Source organism: Pleurodeles waltl, chromosome 6, assembly GCF_031143425.1.
Source record: "Pleurodeles waltl isolate 20211129_DDA chromosome 6, aPleWal1.hap1.20221129, whole genome shotgun sequence".
NCBI lineage: Eukaryota > Metazoa > Chordata > Amphibia > Caudata > Salamandridae > Pleurodeles > Pleurodeles waltl.
Genome location: NC_090445.1, coordinates 545,956,052 through 545,970,885, shown reverse-complemented (window position 1 = coordinate 545,970,885; position 14,834 = coordinate 545,956,052). Strand labels below are relative to the sequence as shown.

Sequence of the window (14,834 nt, the reverse complement as noted above, 5' to 3'; positions counted from 1 at the left end):
GTTCACAGTCATTTATTTAACTGCTTTAAGGGTAATATATTTAATCCCATCTTGTAATTACATCTATCACATTAAAGGGATGAGGTAATGAGCAGTGCATTTAGTTGCAGATTTAGGTGTGAGAGGTATGGATTGCAGTCCTAAACATAATTTGTGAATTTCAGCGCTTTTTTTGGTTTTAATTAAAACTGTGTTCTTATAGTTAAAAAGCATATATATATATATATATATATAAAACAACACAAACATCTGAGGAGTATCAGTGCCCATACTTTTATTTTGTATTACCAACAGATCTGATCCGTTTCTGCTAATTTTTTACCCTTGTTACTGGTGGGCGCCAACATCTCTTACTTTCTTTTTCAAACACTGATATACTCAACTAAAATATTGTGCAGAGAAGAAAGACTCCAAGATCTCCTATACAGTCTTTCTTCATATCTGTAACATATTGAATAACCATGTCTAGCCGGATATAAAAGAACTTTGACAATTAATCCATGTGCAATTCATTTCATTTTGCGGGTTCAAAAGTATGTCAAATCCAAATGCAAGCAGTTTGCACCATAGCGTGTGAAACATTTAAAAAATGTTCGCTCCACTCGACATGATCCACGCCATAAATTAATATAAGACATTTGCACACTTAGGCCCTCATTTTGACTTTGGCGACCTTTTTGAAAGACTGCCGAAGGCGCTCCAGCCAACAGACCGCCAGTGCTGGCGGTCTTCAGACGCCATATTAGGAGTCATTGGAGGACTTCTGTCAATTTATGGGCGGAAGTCTGACTCCGAAGAGGCGGTTGCATCGCCAGCACCGCCATGCCAGCAGACTCTTCCCACCATATTACGAGCCGTAACACAGCTTGGCGGAGTCTTTCTGGCGTGGTGGTGCTGGCGATTCAAGACTGCCTGGACCCATCCCCCCCCCCCAGAGCGACCTCCTTGATGGAGAAGGTAAGTGATCATCTGAAGGGTGGGGGGTTGGGGAGTGTTGGGTGCATGTGTCTGGTGTGTGCGTGTATGTGTCCCAATGGGGGTGTATGAGTGCACGTTTGTTAGCGAGTGTGTGGGGGAGTCTGTGCAAGTGTGCGGATGAGGGGGATGCATATGTGTGTGTGTAAATGGATGTGTACAGTTGGGGGTGTTTGTGTGTGCGTGTATGCAGTGCAGGAGGGTGTCTGTGCATGTCTGCATGTGTGCGAGTATGCAGATGGGAGACAGGTGGTCAATGCGTGCATGTATGTGATTGAATGTGAATGTTGGTGCGCATGAATAGGGGTGTGTGCATGTATGCGAGTGAAGGGTGTGTGTGTCTGCATGTATGCAAGTGAGTGGGGGTGTCTGTGTGAATGTTTGTGTATGCTGAGGGGTGTGTATATGAATGCATGCATGCGTGAAGGGGTCGGGGGTATTTGTAAGTGTGTGGACGGGTGGGGGGTGTCTGTGTGTGCAGGCGACAGGAATGGTGATTCCTGTCGTCTGGTGCGTTTCAACCAGGGTTTTTGGTGCAGGGTGACTGCCACGGAAAGCCTGGTGGTCTGGAGCCTCGTAATCCACTCAGCAAGCTGAGGCTTGCCCCCGGGTTGGAGGTACTCACCACCGGCCACGGCGGTGCAACTGCACCGGCGTGCCAGGTGTCATTGTGGAGGTTTGGTGTCTGCCAAACCCCACAAGTTGTGATGTGGTGGTCTTTACTGCTGGGTCCACGGCGGTAAGACCGCCACGGCGAGGCCACCAGCCTCATAATGAGGCCCTTGGTGGTTTGTATCATCATCTTTAGGTAAAATTAATCACAATTCATTCCCATTTCATGTTGCCAATCGAATCCATCATAATATCCAGAGAGAACCCCATTCATGTTCTCTGAATTAAAATTAAATCTACAGTTTAAAAAATGATTAATCAGAAATGACATCATAACTAAAGAATATCAAATATTAAATTATTCACTTTTCTCAATTATGTTTAATCTTCCTGGTTCTAATGTTTGCAAATTTATAATGTATTTTGACTCCATTTTTTAGGTTTTGCCTGCACAGTGCTTGCGCTGTGCTTGTGAAATCCATTCTATTCAGTATAAATCTTAAATGGGGCTTATATCCCACCTCCTTGCTTTACTTGATTTTCATTGGTTCCTGGGCTTGCCACTTACTTTTCCTCCGTTTCTTTTGGCTGTAGCACTATTTCCTGCATTTACCAATCCTTGTTCCTTGTGTGTTTGCTCTTATCAGTGTCCTGAAGCCCAGGTATTGTGTTCATCTGCTTTTATTTTGTAACTTCTTTTCTTAGTTGATTTTCTACTTTACACATAGCGCGAACACAGGATGCCAGGTGTAACACCCATAAATATGGGACATTTGTTTTTCACACAGTACTTACGTACCTTCCCCAACAAGTGTTTTCCCGATCAAAGTGGTGAAAACAGATATTTAAGCCCATCCCAGTTCTGTTTCAGCATACAGTTTCAGGGTGGACGTCGTGGTGTGGCTGGAAGATTCTTACAGCTCCTAAAACAGCAGAAAACGGCAGTTGGCTTTTGTTCTCAGGATACTAAATTGCGGTTTCCCACCAGTCCTACTTCGACTTTTAGAACAGATATTTCAGGAAAACGGGCAAAAAATGGCATCTGGATACCTTCACATAGACCTGGATGCTGTCTTACCTTAAGTAATAGAAATGTAAAAAAGCGATCCCGTTCCCCCTTTTTTTCCCTAATCTGTGCATATTTAGGAAGCGTTCCATTAGTAGCTGCATTCGTAGGTCATCTCGGAAAAGTTTTAAGCAGTTCTCTTTGTACGTACTGGGTATTCTAATGTAATGCCAAATGATGTTTCCCAAGTCCTTGCGCGATATCCAGTAGGCCATGTTTTTGTTGTTGTTCACGTTTAGGAATTTGTATTCCACCCTGCCACCCTTTGCGGTGGTCTCTCTGTAGAAGGGAACAATTATTGAGCTATTTCACTGTACTACCCAGCCCTAAATTGTAGGCTTTTATTGATCACAGGAGGCAGTTAATTGCCATATGGCAGCTCCATGTTAATGTTCAATCAAGATCAGGAAGCGAACTATATATATGAAAACCTTTCGTAAAGTAACTGCAGAGTTTCAAATAGGACTTTATACTTCCTGACAGTGCAGGGTCCGCATAATGGTTTGTTTAATTGCTTAAGAGTGTAAACCGTGCCCTGTCTGGTGTGTTGAAAGTATACTCTCATACCGCATGACACAGTTATCATTACTCACTATGTTCCTCTTTCAACATCTGTAATCAGATCTGTACTTGTTCGGCTCTTCGGGGCACTGTGCTGGACAGTACACGAGACAGATTGATTTGCGGTTCATTGCTTCCAAGGGTAATGTGAGTTCTATTTCTGATTTCACAACGGGCTGCGTGGCAGTGGTCGTTCATTGCGTGTTATACTTCTGCTCCATTACTTCTCCCACACCCAGTACTAGGTAGTTCTTTACATGCATCTCTGGGCTGTGCCTGCTCAGACAATACATAAGCTATCATTGGTGGCTCTTGCAGAACAAGCTAATCATAGGCGAAACCTAATGCATTTACCAATGCTAGTTGTTTAATAATTTTTTCTGTCACCACCTCTGGGATTTGCTAAAGCCTGGTCTAGCTAAAGTATCCAAAAAAATGATGGATGGAAAGCATTAATTAATCTCAGCCCACTGGTAATTACTGGGGGTGGCATCCCAATCCATTGTTATTTTGTACACCATGCCACTTTAGTTTGGACCCAGTTATATGCAAATTAGTCTTGACAATACCCCAGTTGAAATAGTCCAGGACGAACTGCCAAGCCAGGTCCTCACTAAAGCAAAAAACAAGCAAACAAGGACCCGGTTGGCCTTAGTTCTGGGCTCATCATCCAGGTACAGCTTGGTTCCATTGACACACTGTGCACAGGACCCACTTCTGGGCATACCCATCCCACTTAGGGCGATACATCAAAGCACACAAAAAAGTAATGGATGGAATGCTTGAATTAATCTCAGCCACTGGTAATTACTCAGGCCACATCCGCATGCATATTATGCAACCTAAACCACAACTCCTAAACAACAAGGTGGGTTGTCCACAAAAGCGAAACAACGCTTTTGTGAACAGCGACTCTGTTTTTCTCTGCTTTAACCACGCATGTCCTGAACAACGAAAATGCATGGTTGAGGCAGAGGAAAACAGACTCAGGATCGGGAGAGGACGAGGTCAGGTAAGTGGGGCTGGGGTAGGATTGGGGTGGTAGTTTTAGGGGCAGGGGTGGGGGTAGTTATAGTTTTTAAGGGCGGGAGTAGGGGATTGGGGTAGTTTTTGTTTTTTAGGGGTGGAGGTGGGGGGTCTGGGTAGTTTTAGGGGTAGGGGTAGGGGTCAGGGTAGTTTAAGTTTTAGGGGCGGAGGTGGGGGGTCAGGGTGGTTTTAGGGGTGGGAGGTTATGGTAGTTTTAGGGGCGGGAGGGGGTAATTTTAGTTTTTAGGAATGTGGTGTCGGAATAGTTTTGGGGGTGGGGGTGGGGGATTTGGTAATTTTAGTTTATAGGGATGGGGGTGGGAGGTTGCTGTAGTTTTAGGGGTGGGGATGGGGGACCAGGCTAATTTTAGTTTTTAGGGGCAGGGTGTGGGTCAGGGTAGTTTTAGGTTTTAGGGGAGGGGTAGTTTTAAGTTTTAGGGGCAAGGGTGGGGGGGGTCAGGTGGTTTTAGGTGCGGGGTGGGGGTCAGGGTAGTTTTAGGGGCGGGGTCGGGTTAGGATTGTTTTTAGAGGCAGGGTAAGGGGTCGGGGTAAGATTGTTTTTAGGGGCCGGGTGTGGTGGATCAAGGCGGGGGGGTTGCATGCTGGAACCATGCATGCCGTTCCACGTATGCCTTTATCAGGCATGTTTTTAAAACGAATAATCGTTGTAAAGGCATTAGTGGTAACAACGCAGTCGTTTTTCCAAACGTGTTGTTCAGGCATGCCTGGTTCCAGCATGCGTTGTTCTATCATATATATTCATATTATGCACATATGCCATCCCACTTTGGAACCAGTGTATGCAAATCAGTATTGACTCTGCTGCTGCAGTCCAGCCCAAACTGCCAAGCTGTTAGTCTTTCCACAGTAAAAACAACAGTTTGGGGATTTTTACTGTTAGGACACGAGAAAATATATGTTCTACTTAATAATATAAAGCTCCCTGCCTTAGGACACGGTAGGCCTTCCTCAGGGGAGACATATATTGTTAAGGCAAGTGTGGGCTTTGCCATTGGTTTAAATGGCAAAGTCAAACTAGCAGTTTTAAAACTGCTCTACCAGTCTGCAATGGCTGGCTGGGAGCCATGTTGTAATTTCTCACCTTCAGGGTGGCACAGTCAGTGCTGCAGCCCTCAGGGGACCCCTTAAATTGCAGGCCCTGAGTACCCTTGGTACCATATCCTAGAGATTTATAAGTAAGTTAGCTTACACTATTTGAGGGTTACTAATTAAACATACATTTTGTAAACGGTCTGATTAGTAGGCTGCGGTGCACTCTTGCAGTCAAACAATAAGCAGCATCACAGAGCATGCAAAAACATGCCTTTCCTTACACTACCAATCTGAGCTTTCCTACCAAAAGCCAGCAGCTTCACCAAGACCTTGTCCAGCAGCTGATGACATGGACCTCTCTCCGGGCCACAGCATGCTGCTTTGCCCCCCTGAGAATTTTGGTCTTCCATTTCAGAGACCAAGGGCCTCATTACGAGGTTGGCTGGCCGACCACTGGCCCCCCAGCCCTTTGTGGTGAAGACCACCTCGGAGCTGCTGGTCTTCCCCCCGGCCCTATTATGATGTTTCCACTGGGCTGACCAACGGAAAACTCCATATTAGGAGGTTTCAGCTGGTCAGCCCAGTGGAAACAGTGTGGCGTCATTGGCATCGGCTCCTCGCGGAGGTGAGGCCAATGCCATCGCACAGAGGGGGCCTCCAGCACCCTCGGAATGCTCACTGTCTGCATAGCAGACAGTGAGCATTCCGAGGATACTGGGCATAGTCGTGGCCAGTGCAGAGGCCCGCCCGGTAGCCTTCAGCACTGCCTTTCTGGCAGCCTTTTCATGGCAGAGACCCTGCCATGAAAAGGCTGGCGGTAAGGAGACTCGTATTCAGCACAGTCGCGCTGAACTCAGTGCCACCATGGCTGACCACGACTCTGACTGCTGCCACCCCGTCAGGAACCATGTTTCTGGTGGTGGCATAGGTCCCCTGGTGGTCCGACCTCCAGGATAGTAATCTGGTGGTTGGATCACCAGGAGTGCGGCGGTCCGACCGCCACTGCAAGTCTGGCGTTCATCAGACCGCCAGTCATAATGTGGCCCTAAGTCTGAACTTAAAACTTATGACTGGCTCGAACCTGATACCTGTATCACACCCGCATTGCATTGCAGTCAGCCTTAACTTGCACCTAGGCTTGCCAGCCCTGTGGGGAGGAGACCGCCACAGAGCTGGCAGTCTCCTCGGTCCTAATATGATGTTTCCACTGGGCTGACTGGTGGAAACCTCCATACTGGGAGGTTTCTGCCAGTCAATCCAGTAGTAACAGTGCGTTGGCATTGGCATTGACTCCTCGTGGAGCCGAGGCCAATGCCGTCGCACAGAGGGGGGCCTCCAGCACCCTCAGAATGCTCGCTGTCCGCAGTAGCAGACAGTGGGCATTCTGAGGATGCTGGGCGGGGGGGGATGCACTGCCCAAAACTAGTAGACTTAGTCATGGGCAGTGCAGGGACCCCCTGTGTGGCCCCTAGCAGCAGCCTTTTCATCACAGGGACCCCACCATGAAATGGCTGGCGTAAAGGGGACTTGTGATCAGCACGGCAGCGCTGATCTCAGTGCCGCCATGGCTAACAATGACTGCGACTACTACTACCCCGTAGGGAACCATATTCCTGGAGGTCCGACCGCCAGGGTTGTAATGAGGCCCTAAGTTAAAACTTCTGACCGGGTCGGACCTTGTTTCTATATCTAACCCGCACTGCACTGCACTGCACTGCATTGCAGTCGGCCTAAACTTGCACCTAGGTACAGGTCAAGAGCAACCAGATGATCGGGGTTGATGCTCAACACTTTTTCTGGAGCTGTTTTCACATTGAGGGCCTTATTACGACCTTGACGGTGGGGTTTCCTCCATCACAAATGTGACGGATATCCCATCCGCAGTATTAGGATCTCTGTTAAATATAATGGGATCATAACACGGTGGATGGGATAGCCGTCACATTTGGGATGGAGGAAACCCCTCCGTTCATGTTGTTATAAGGCCCCTAAACTTAAATAAAAAAATCAAAACTCCAGTTTCTCCTATTGGATTTTTCTTTTTGTGCTGTCATTTTATTTATTAAAAGATTCTCTATTTTTCTAAATTGATATTGTTCTTGTGTTATTTAGTCTTTATTACTGGGGTACGCCATAATTATTTTACACATCGCCTGTCTGCTCTCTGCCATAGCTACCAAGGGGTATTAATTGCTCAGCTTTATTTAGTGACTATAGTGGTTCACCCTGACAAGGATTTTGATTATTACTTGAGGTGGGTACTTACACCCTTGAACTAATGCTCTCAATTTTTTTCTCCCTATTTCTAACAGATTCTCTTCAAAATCCTTTTTATTGTATTCATAATCCTTTTTGCTCCCTTGAATGTGTGTGTGCATGTGTATGTGGTATTTCAGTTGTACGAACTTAGGCAAAAGGAAGTGGAAAGCTGTAAATGTTACTACTTTACCACGCTGAATCGGACTCTCATTCTCCCCTTCAATACTTCCTACTATTAAATACACCTCTTTCTATTGAAATGCAGATCTCTTATTCATCCTTTTCCACTCTTTTCTTGCCCCTGTCGTTGGTTCAGCTATAAACAATATAATAAGTAACACTGGCCCCGATTTCCTCAGAGATCCGATTGAATGGTGTCTGTACGCATAAATGCCTGTCTGAAGGAAGACAACCGTGACAAAAGTTGACAAGCGTCCCTTTGAGAACGAGTTTGCAAGCAGAGACCTAGATTTTTATTTTTTCTGTTCATTCAGTTTTTTTCTTTCCGGGTAATATTCTGAAAAACAAGAAAGACTAACTTGCTGAATAGTATGTCTTTCTAGTAATTGCCACCAGTGATGAAGTGTTCAATCGTATTGCGTTGTTTGATTTTAAGGACTTCCATTGCAGAGATCAGTTTCTATAAAACTATACGCTTTGAAAAAAATAGGCTTTGAGCTTTCGCTTTCTGTCTTATCTTCAGTTTATTCATGTTCAGTTAGTTGTCAAGTATTTCCCTTTTTGCATTTCTTGTTTTAAGTGACACAAGGAGCAAATTGCATGGAATGGCCATGCATTACTTTTATTCGTATTTATAAATTTGTATTATTTGTGCCCTTAGTGGTGTTGTGCATTAGATGTGAATTAATGTATTACGATAGATTTATGAATGTATTTTCTCCTAGAATGCCAGGTATACAGGAATATATTCAGAAGCCCATTTTGAGTGGGCTGAGAGACAAAGCTTCTTACGTGAGAAGAGTCGCTGTGCTGGGGTGTGCAAAGATGTTTGCACCGAAAGAAGACCAAGAGCTGGGTATGTCACTGCACAGTTACTTAACTATGTTTTATATCGCTTTGTAGTGTTAATTCTGTGCGGTAATCATTCACTCTGTAGCACACTGTGATCAAGTCTCGGAGATGCAGAACGCGCTGACTTAGTCAAGCAAGTGTCTCCGTTTGAGCCTTAAGCAAGTTGTGACTGCTTTCATGTCGGAAAATCATTACCCCTACTGTTAATTAGCTTGTCACACACCCCCTCGTGAAAGTGAGAGTGATTGATGAGGGGTCTTTTTCTGCTATGCAGAAGATAGCAATGGAGAAGTTTAGTACCATTCCATCGTATCGTTAGTAATAAAGTTATTCACCTACAGAGAAGCAAATTGTGACTTGCACCTTGCAGTATTATGTTGAATTACACAAAAATAATTAGTGTTGAATTACACAAGAATGTTTAGATTATTATCTAAGATGTGGTAACTAATTGTTCATTTAAGTGCAACTCTTGTAGCAGCAAAGTATATGACAGGGTTTCAAAGCTCCAATTAAAGGTCGCATAGATATAATTTCAGGTTTCTTTGAATATCTCATTTGTACCTTAATAATTCCCATGCTTTTTATGTCGCCAGCTCAGAAATTAAATGCTTTCTGACTTGAAGTACACAGATCCAGTGATGTAATTCTTTTTTGTTATGAAACACGTGAATTAACTTCACGGGTCAATATAGGGTCATGGGAAACTGACCTATCCAGCCAATCAGAATCCCTATAGGAAATAAGTGATTTGAAGTATTCTGGCCTGAACAATCGTAGCCCTTCTCGTTGCACACTTTGTCTCGCCTCCGGTTTCTTCTGTTACAACCAGGAGACGCCCTCAGTTGGACTCTGCTGCAGCTGTCATTCGCGAAAGACTGGGAGAGAAAGGTGAGGCGCTCCAAACCTTTAAACAATGGTGTTTGCTCTTTCTGGCTCCAGGCAAATGGGTCCTAGCACCCGTCTGTTTCCTCCCCTGCTGCTGCAGCAGCTATCTGCAGCTTAAGCTGTACACACCGGCGTACGGGGCTTTAGTGAAATTTTCATTTCATGGCAGCAGAAGTCTGGGAAGGAAGGGGCAAGTAGCGGAGGTAGTGTAGTGACTGTGGTTAATGGGCGGGCCCGCTTCTCCCTTCCTCCCTGTGCGAATGCTGATGCTGATACTGATTGTTTGAGCAAGATGGGCTTTTGGCCCATTTGGCTTTTTGCATACCAGTCCTCTCTCACTGCTGTGTTGATGCTTTCACATCTGTGGCATTGGCAGCCCCAGCAAAACCTTTCAGTTACTCCTACCTGAGCTGAAGATGGTCTTAAAAGTATATTTAAGATCAACAAACAGTAATAAAACCACAAATTAACAACAATTACAATTCTGAAAAAGATTTTACAGTTGTAAAAACTACATAGCTCTATTACAGTACAAGAATTAGGTCTAAAATTAATGGTTCGTTTTGCGATTCTGTCACTATGACTCAAAAACATCAATCACAAAAAGAAACAATAAGGTTTTAAGAGTGCTAATCAACTAATCCAAACTTGCATTAAATCTTGCCTTCCATTTTCTCTGCCTTAATCCTTGACAATTTTTAGATAATACACAGTATGGTCTCTTAACAATGGTACACTACTACATCTGTTTTATCTGTGCGTAAAACATGCCAGATCAGAATTCACTACATGTGTACTTTCGATGAAACTGCCAAGTGCTGCTTCTTTTTTAGGGTCGAGCGTGCAAAGCGCTCTGTCCCTGGTGTAATATCTCTGTGGGCTTTTAACCACGCCCATCAGTTTGGTTGGTTCGTGGGCTTGCCTCTTAAAATTCGCTTGATTTCATTAGTGAAAGGCATGCATACGTCATGCCTTTTTCAGTGGTTAGACCTTCTCGAGCTCACAGGCCAGCTACTGAACACTTACGAGGCTCCATGTTTTCTGCATGGTTCTGGACTACTTTTTCTCTCTATTACCTACGCAGTGCGATCTCACTAGGCAGTAATCGAGCGCTCTGCATGATATCGACCCTGTTACATGGATAATTGCACTTTTGCTGATTACATGGATACTTGCACTTGCTATATGCTCATGGCGGCCGTCTGCTCGCTTATTTGAAACTTTTACTTTTCATTTTCAGTTTATGTGGCAAGAAAAGTTCTGTTACGAGTGTACAACACTAATAGCTTTAACTAGAGCAAACGCGAGTCCCATTGCATTGCAAATGCTTGTTTAATTGTGTGTTTTAATTGATTTGGCATACTAAAACACAGTTCTCTGTCCAGTTCCAACTGGGTCTTTTGTGCAGCATAACAGTGATTATTTATAATCATATGTATATATATATGTATATATGTATATATATATGTATATATATATATATATATATATATATATATATATATATATATATATATATATATATATATTTTCATGATTAATTTTTCAATATTTTGCTTTGAGTTTCCGTACGCAACCCTTTTTTCTCACCATCATATAATTTGTGACGCCCCCATCTGAGTATGACTTCTAGGATTTAAAAGACATTGGTGGTTATTACAACTTTGGAGTAGGTGTTAATCCGTCCCAAAAGTGACGGTAAAGTGAGGGACATACCACCAGCCGTATTATGAGTTCCATAGGATATAATGGACTCGTAATACGGCTGGTGGTATATCCGTCACTTTACCGTCACTTTTGGGACGGATTAACACCTCCTCCAAAGTTGTAATAACCCCCATAGGCTTTTTGCCCAAATTGCAAGTGCATAGCTTGTACTGAAATGCTCTTCCTTACACTCGGAAGTGTTTTTAAAAATTTCATTTAACATGATTTAAAGAAGAAACTTTGGGAAAGTTTGGAATGACATGTAAAAGGTGGGTGTGCTCTTTGCATTCAGGTCCTGCATTATATCATTAGATGTTTCTTACGCATTGCACTGTATACAGTGGACAAACAGTGGCTCATAACAAAGGTTTTTCTTTCAGTTGCTGATTGCGTGTCTATCATATATATGTAATTCCCAGGAAAATAAACCACTGCACTCCGTTTCTCATGAAAAATTAAGAATGTTTAATCCACGCCAACAAACACCTGCCCGTGAACAAGACTCTTTGGTGTTGAAACGCATTGGTGTTTGTTGGCATGGATTAAACACTGTTAGTTTTTAATGAGAAACGGAGTGCAGTGGTTTCTTTTCCTGGGAATTATAATTTGAGGAGGATTGGTCTACCCCCTACCACTAGCACCGGCAGCTTGTGTGCACCGTATCCGATTTATGACCAATTGCTTAAAGAATAGAAAGAAACGCCAAGATGGTTTAAAAGATTTTGTGAAAGTTTTGCCATCTCTGCTTCAAATATTTGTTACTCCTTTTTAAACCCAAGTGTATGTTTGCCTGCATATCAAAGACACAGTTTGATCCAAACTCTCAGTTGCCAAATGCTGTCAAAGTCCAGGAAAGCAGTGTAAGTTGCTTGCCCTCAGCTTAATTGATGTTTTTGCAGAGGAATATGACGTTTCCTTCCTTAACTTAGGTTTGTAGATGATATAAAACAGAATTCGCAAACAGAGTACAGGGGTGTGGAATTTATTAAAATATCTACTTGTCCACGGGACAGGTTGCTTCTCAAATCTACTTGTCCTGTAAAAAGATCTACTTGTCCCTTTGGTGCCATGTAGTGTGGCGCCAAATTATGGCAGCAATCTCATTATGTAAGAGCTCTAATAATAGCCTCTATGATTATGCCAGGGCTACTACCATAGTAGGGCTTGAATACTTGCAGTTTCAATCCCTACTGTAGCAATTTCCTTATTTTTCCACCTTTCTGCAGATCTGCATACTGGGGCTGGAGGGAGCAGTGAGCAATAGTTTCAGGTCTGGAATGCCTTTGAGTCTGCAAACCTACTAACCTGCATGTTTCAAAGATTTTCACCAGCTTCTCTCTAATATTTTCCCATAATAAGAAAGGTTGGACATTTACTCCTGACAATGGCAGAATTAGAACTTCTTCCAGGGTTGGGAAGAAAGTGGCTGGAGGGAAAATTAACTTGCAAATGCTCAATAGATGTTCACATGAGCAAATCTACACATGCATATTTACCCATGCTAAAATACATTTCACAAATATTTTATAGGGGTACGACATATACCATGGGTGCACTTTTGTGACTTTCTTTAAGAATTTGGGGCCACATGTAGGTAGGTTCAGATTTGCGACCCGCTAATTGCGAGTCGCAAATCCGAATGTAGGATGGTGTCCCTGACACCATCTGTGATTCGCAAGGGCTTCGCAAATGCACACCTCAGGAATAATCATGAGGTGGGTCGCAATTTGCGACCCCCTTGCGAATGGCGGCCTCACAGGGATGGTGGCCTGCTGGAGACAGCAGACCACCATGTCTGTGACTGCTTTTCAATAAAGCAGTTTTTTTTTTGTAACGCAGCCCGTTTTCCTTAAAGGAAAACGAGATGCATTACAAAAATGAAACGTTTTCGTTTCATTTTTTCAGAGCAGGCAGTCGGACCACTGCCTGCTCTGAAAAAATGTTTACAGTGACATTCACAATGGGGAAGGGGTTCCAGGGGGACCCCTTCCCTTTTGTGAAAGTGTTAGCACCCATTTGAAATGGGTGCAAACTGCGATTGGTTTGCGCCCGCGTTCGCAAAACAATCCTACATTGCACTGCAAGTCGCAATTAGGAAGGGAACACCCCTTCCTAATTGCGAGTCGCAAACCCGTTTTGCAATTCGGTAACCAGGTTACCGAATCGCAAAACTGGGTTTGTGCATAGCAATGTGCTTTTTGCACGTCGCAAACAGCGAAAGTCACTGTTTGCGACATGCAAAAAGCTACCTACATGTGGGTCTTGGTCCCTAATTAGGTCTGGTGTTAACAAAGACATTTTGTTTTTATTAAACTTCTATTTCTCTCTCTTTCGGCTGGCTTTACTGTGAGTGATCGCATTCTTCTCTTCCACAAGGAGCATATTGTCAGGAACTACAGTGGCAATCAGTGACGTAACGAAACTGGAGGGTGCCCCTTTGCAAAGAACATGGAGGAGCCCCCTCTCCAGACTCACTCAGGACAGGTGCTGTGCTGAAGGGGCCCCTGGAAGGCGGCTGCGGGGCCTTTGTTATGCCACTGGTGGCAACGTGTGCTTTTAGAGTTCAAAAACGTTTTTTTTTTTTTGCCAGTGTTTGTTACAATGTTGAGGGCCTGGTAGCTCCCACAACAATAAAGTGTTACAAAAGCCATGTCAAAACAAGACACGCATTGATGAAACTAAAAGACTTATAAAAATATGTCAGATCAGTTGGCTTTGTCAGTCTTTGTTTATTTTCATGCTTCCCATAATCGTGTTCAAAATGGTTACACTGATTTTCCATTAGAAATATTTTTGGGAAATACTAGCATGCATCAAAACATTTTACTAAATGACACTTCATTTGCATCTAATCAGAGAGCATTCTGGGAGCATTATACTTAGCCTCATAGCCTAAACTTTTCAAACATGTGTACACGTTTTTTTATTTTGTACTGGAACCAACGTCAGTAGTGAAGTGTGACCTTAAAAAATTTATTTACAGCACTCACCCTAATAATGAAGGTTTTCAAATAATGAACCATAAATACAAGTTCGAACAGCATTATCTTTTGGAAACACATTACCTCAACTGCAGAGAGTTCCACTCTCTGTAAACAGGCAGCCAAAGGGTTTGTGCTGCAGAGGGTTGGGCCTACTTGTCCCAAGGACAAAGTAAACATAAAAACTTGTTGCCCTTGACCCCAAACAAGATGTCCCGGGCGTCGGGCGATAGGAATTCCACATCCCTGAGAGTACCTCCAGTGTCAAATAGTGCTTATTGTCTGCCGTTTTGTGGCGCCACATAGCAGTCTTCTTGTGGGGTGTAGAATACCACCCTTTAAACAATCAGAAACTGTTCCCAAACTAAAGCAGATATCAAACACTGGTTTAAAATTCTTCCCCCACAGCGCATGCTTCTGTTACAGAAAATAAATAAAAAGCCTACTAGGACCTTGATCCTTTGAAACTTGTGCTTTCCAAATGCATTTTCAGTTATCTGAGATATTGGAGGAAAATACTGAACATCAGGTAGTTTTATATAGACAACCCCAGCCCCATGAGGAACACAATCTGACAAATACAATGTTGCTACTTAATTAACCCAGAGCTCTTTAGAAATAGATTCTATGGCCTTGAGAACTCTAAAGGCAGATAAGATACCAATTATTCTACA

General features: G+C 43.5%; 1 protein-coding gene across 2 annotated transcripts in view; it reads left to right on the top strand.

Moving 5' to 3' along the window:
* The window catches only part of AP4B1 (adaptor related protein complex 4 subunit beta 1), a 266,201-nt gene that overhangs the window by 43,398 nt on the left and 207,969 nt on the right, over positions 1 to 14,834 (top strand). For both annotated transcript variants that reach the window (XM_069238727.1, XM_069238728.1), the window contains exon 4: positions 8,458 to 8,588. In XM_069238727.1, coding sequence (XP_069094828.1) covers positions 8,458 to 8,588 — 131 coding nt within the window. The remainder of the gene's footprint in view (positions 1 to 8,457; positions 8,589 to 14,834) is intronic.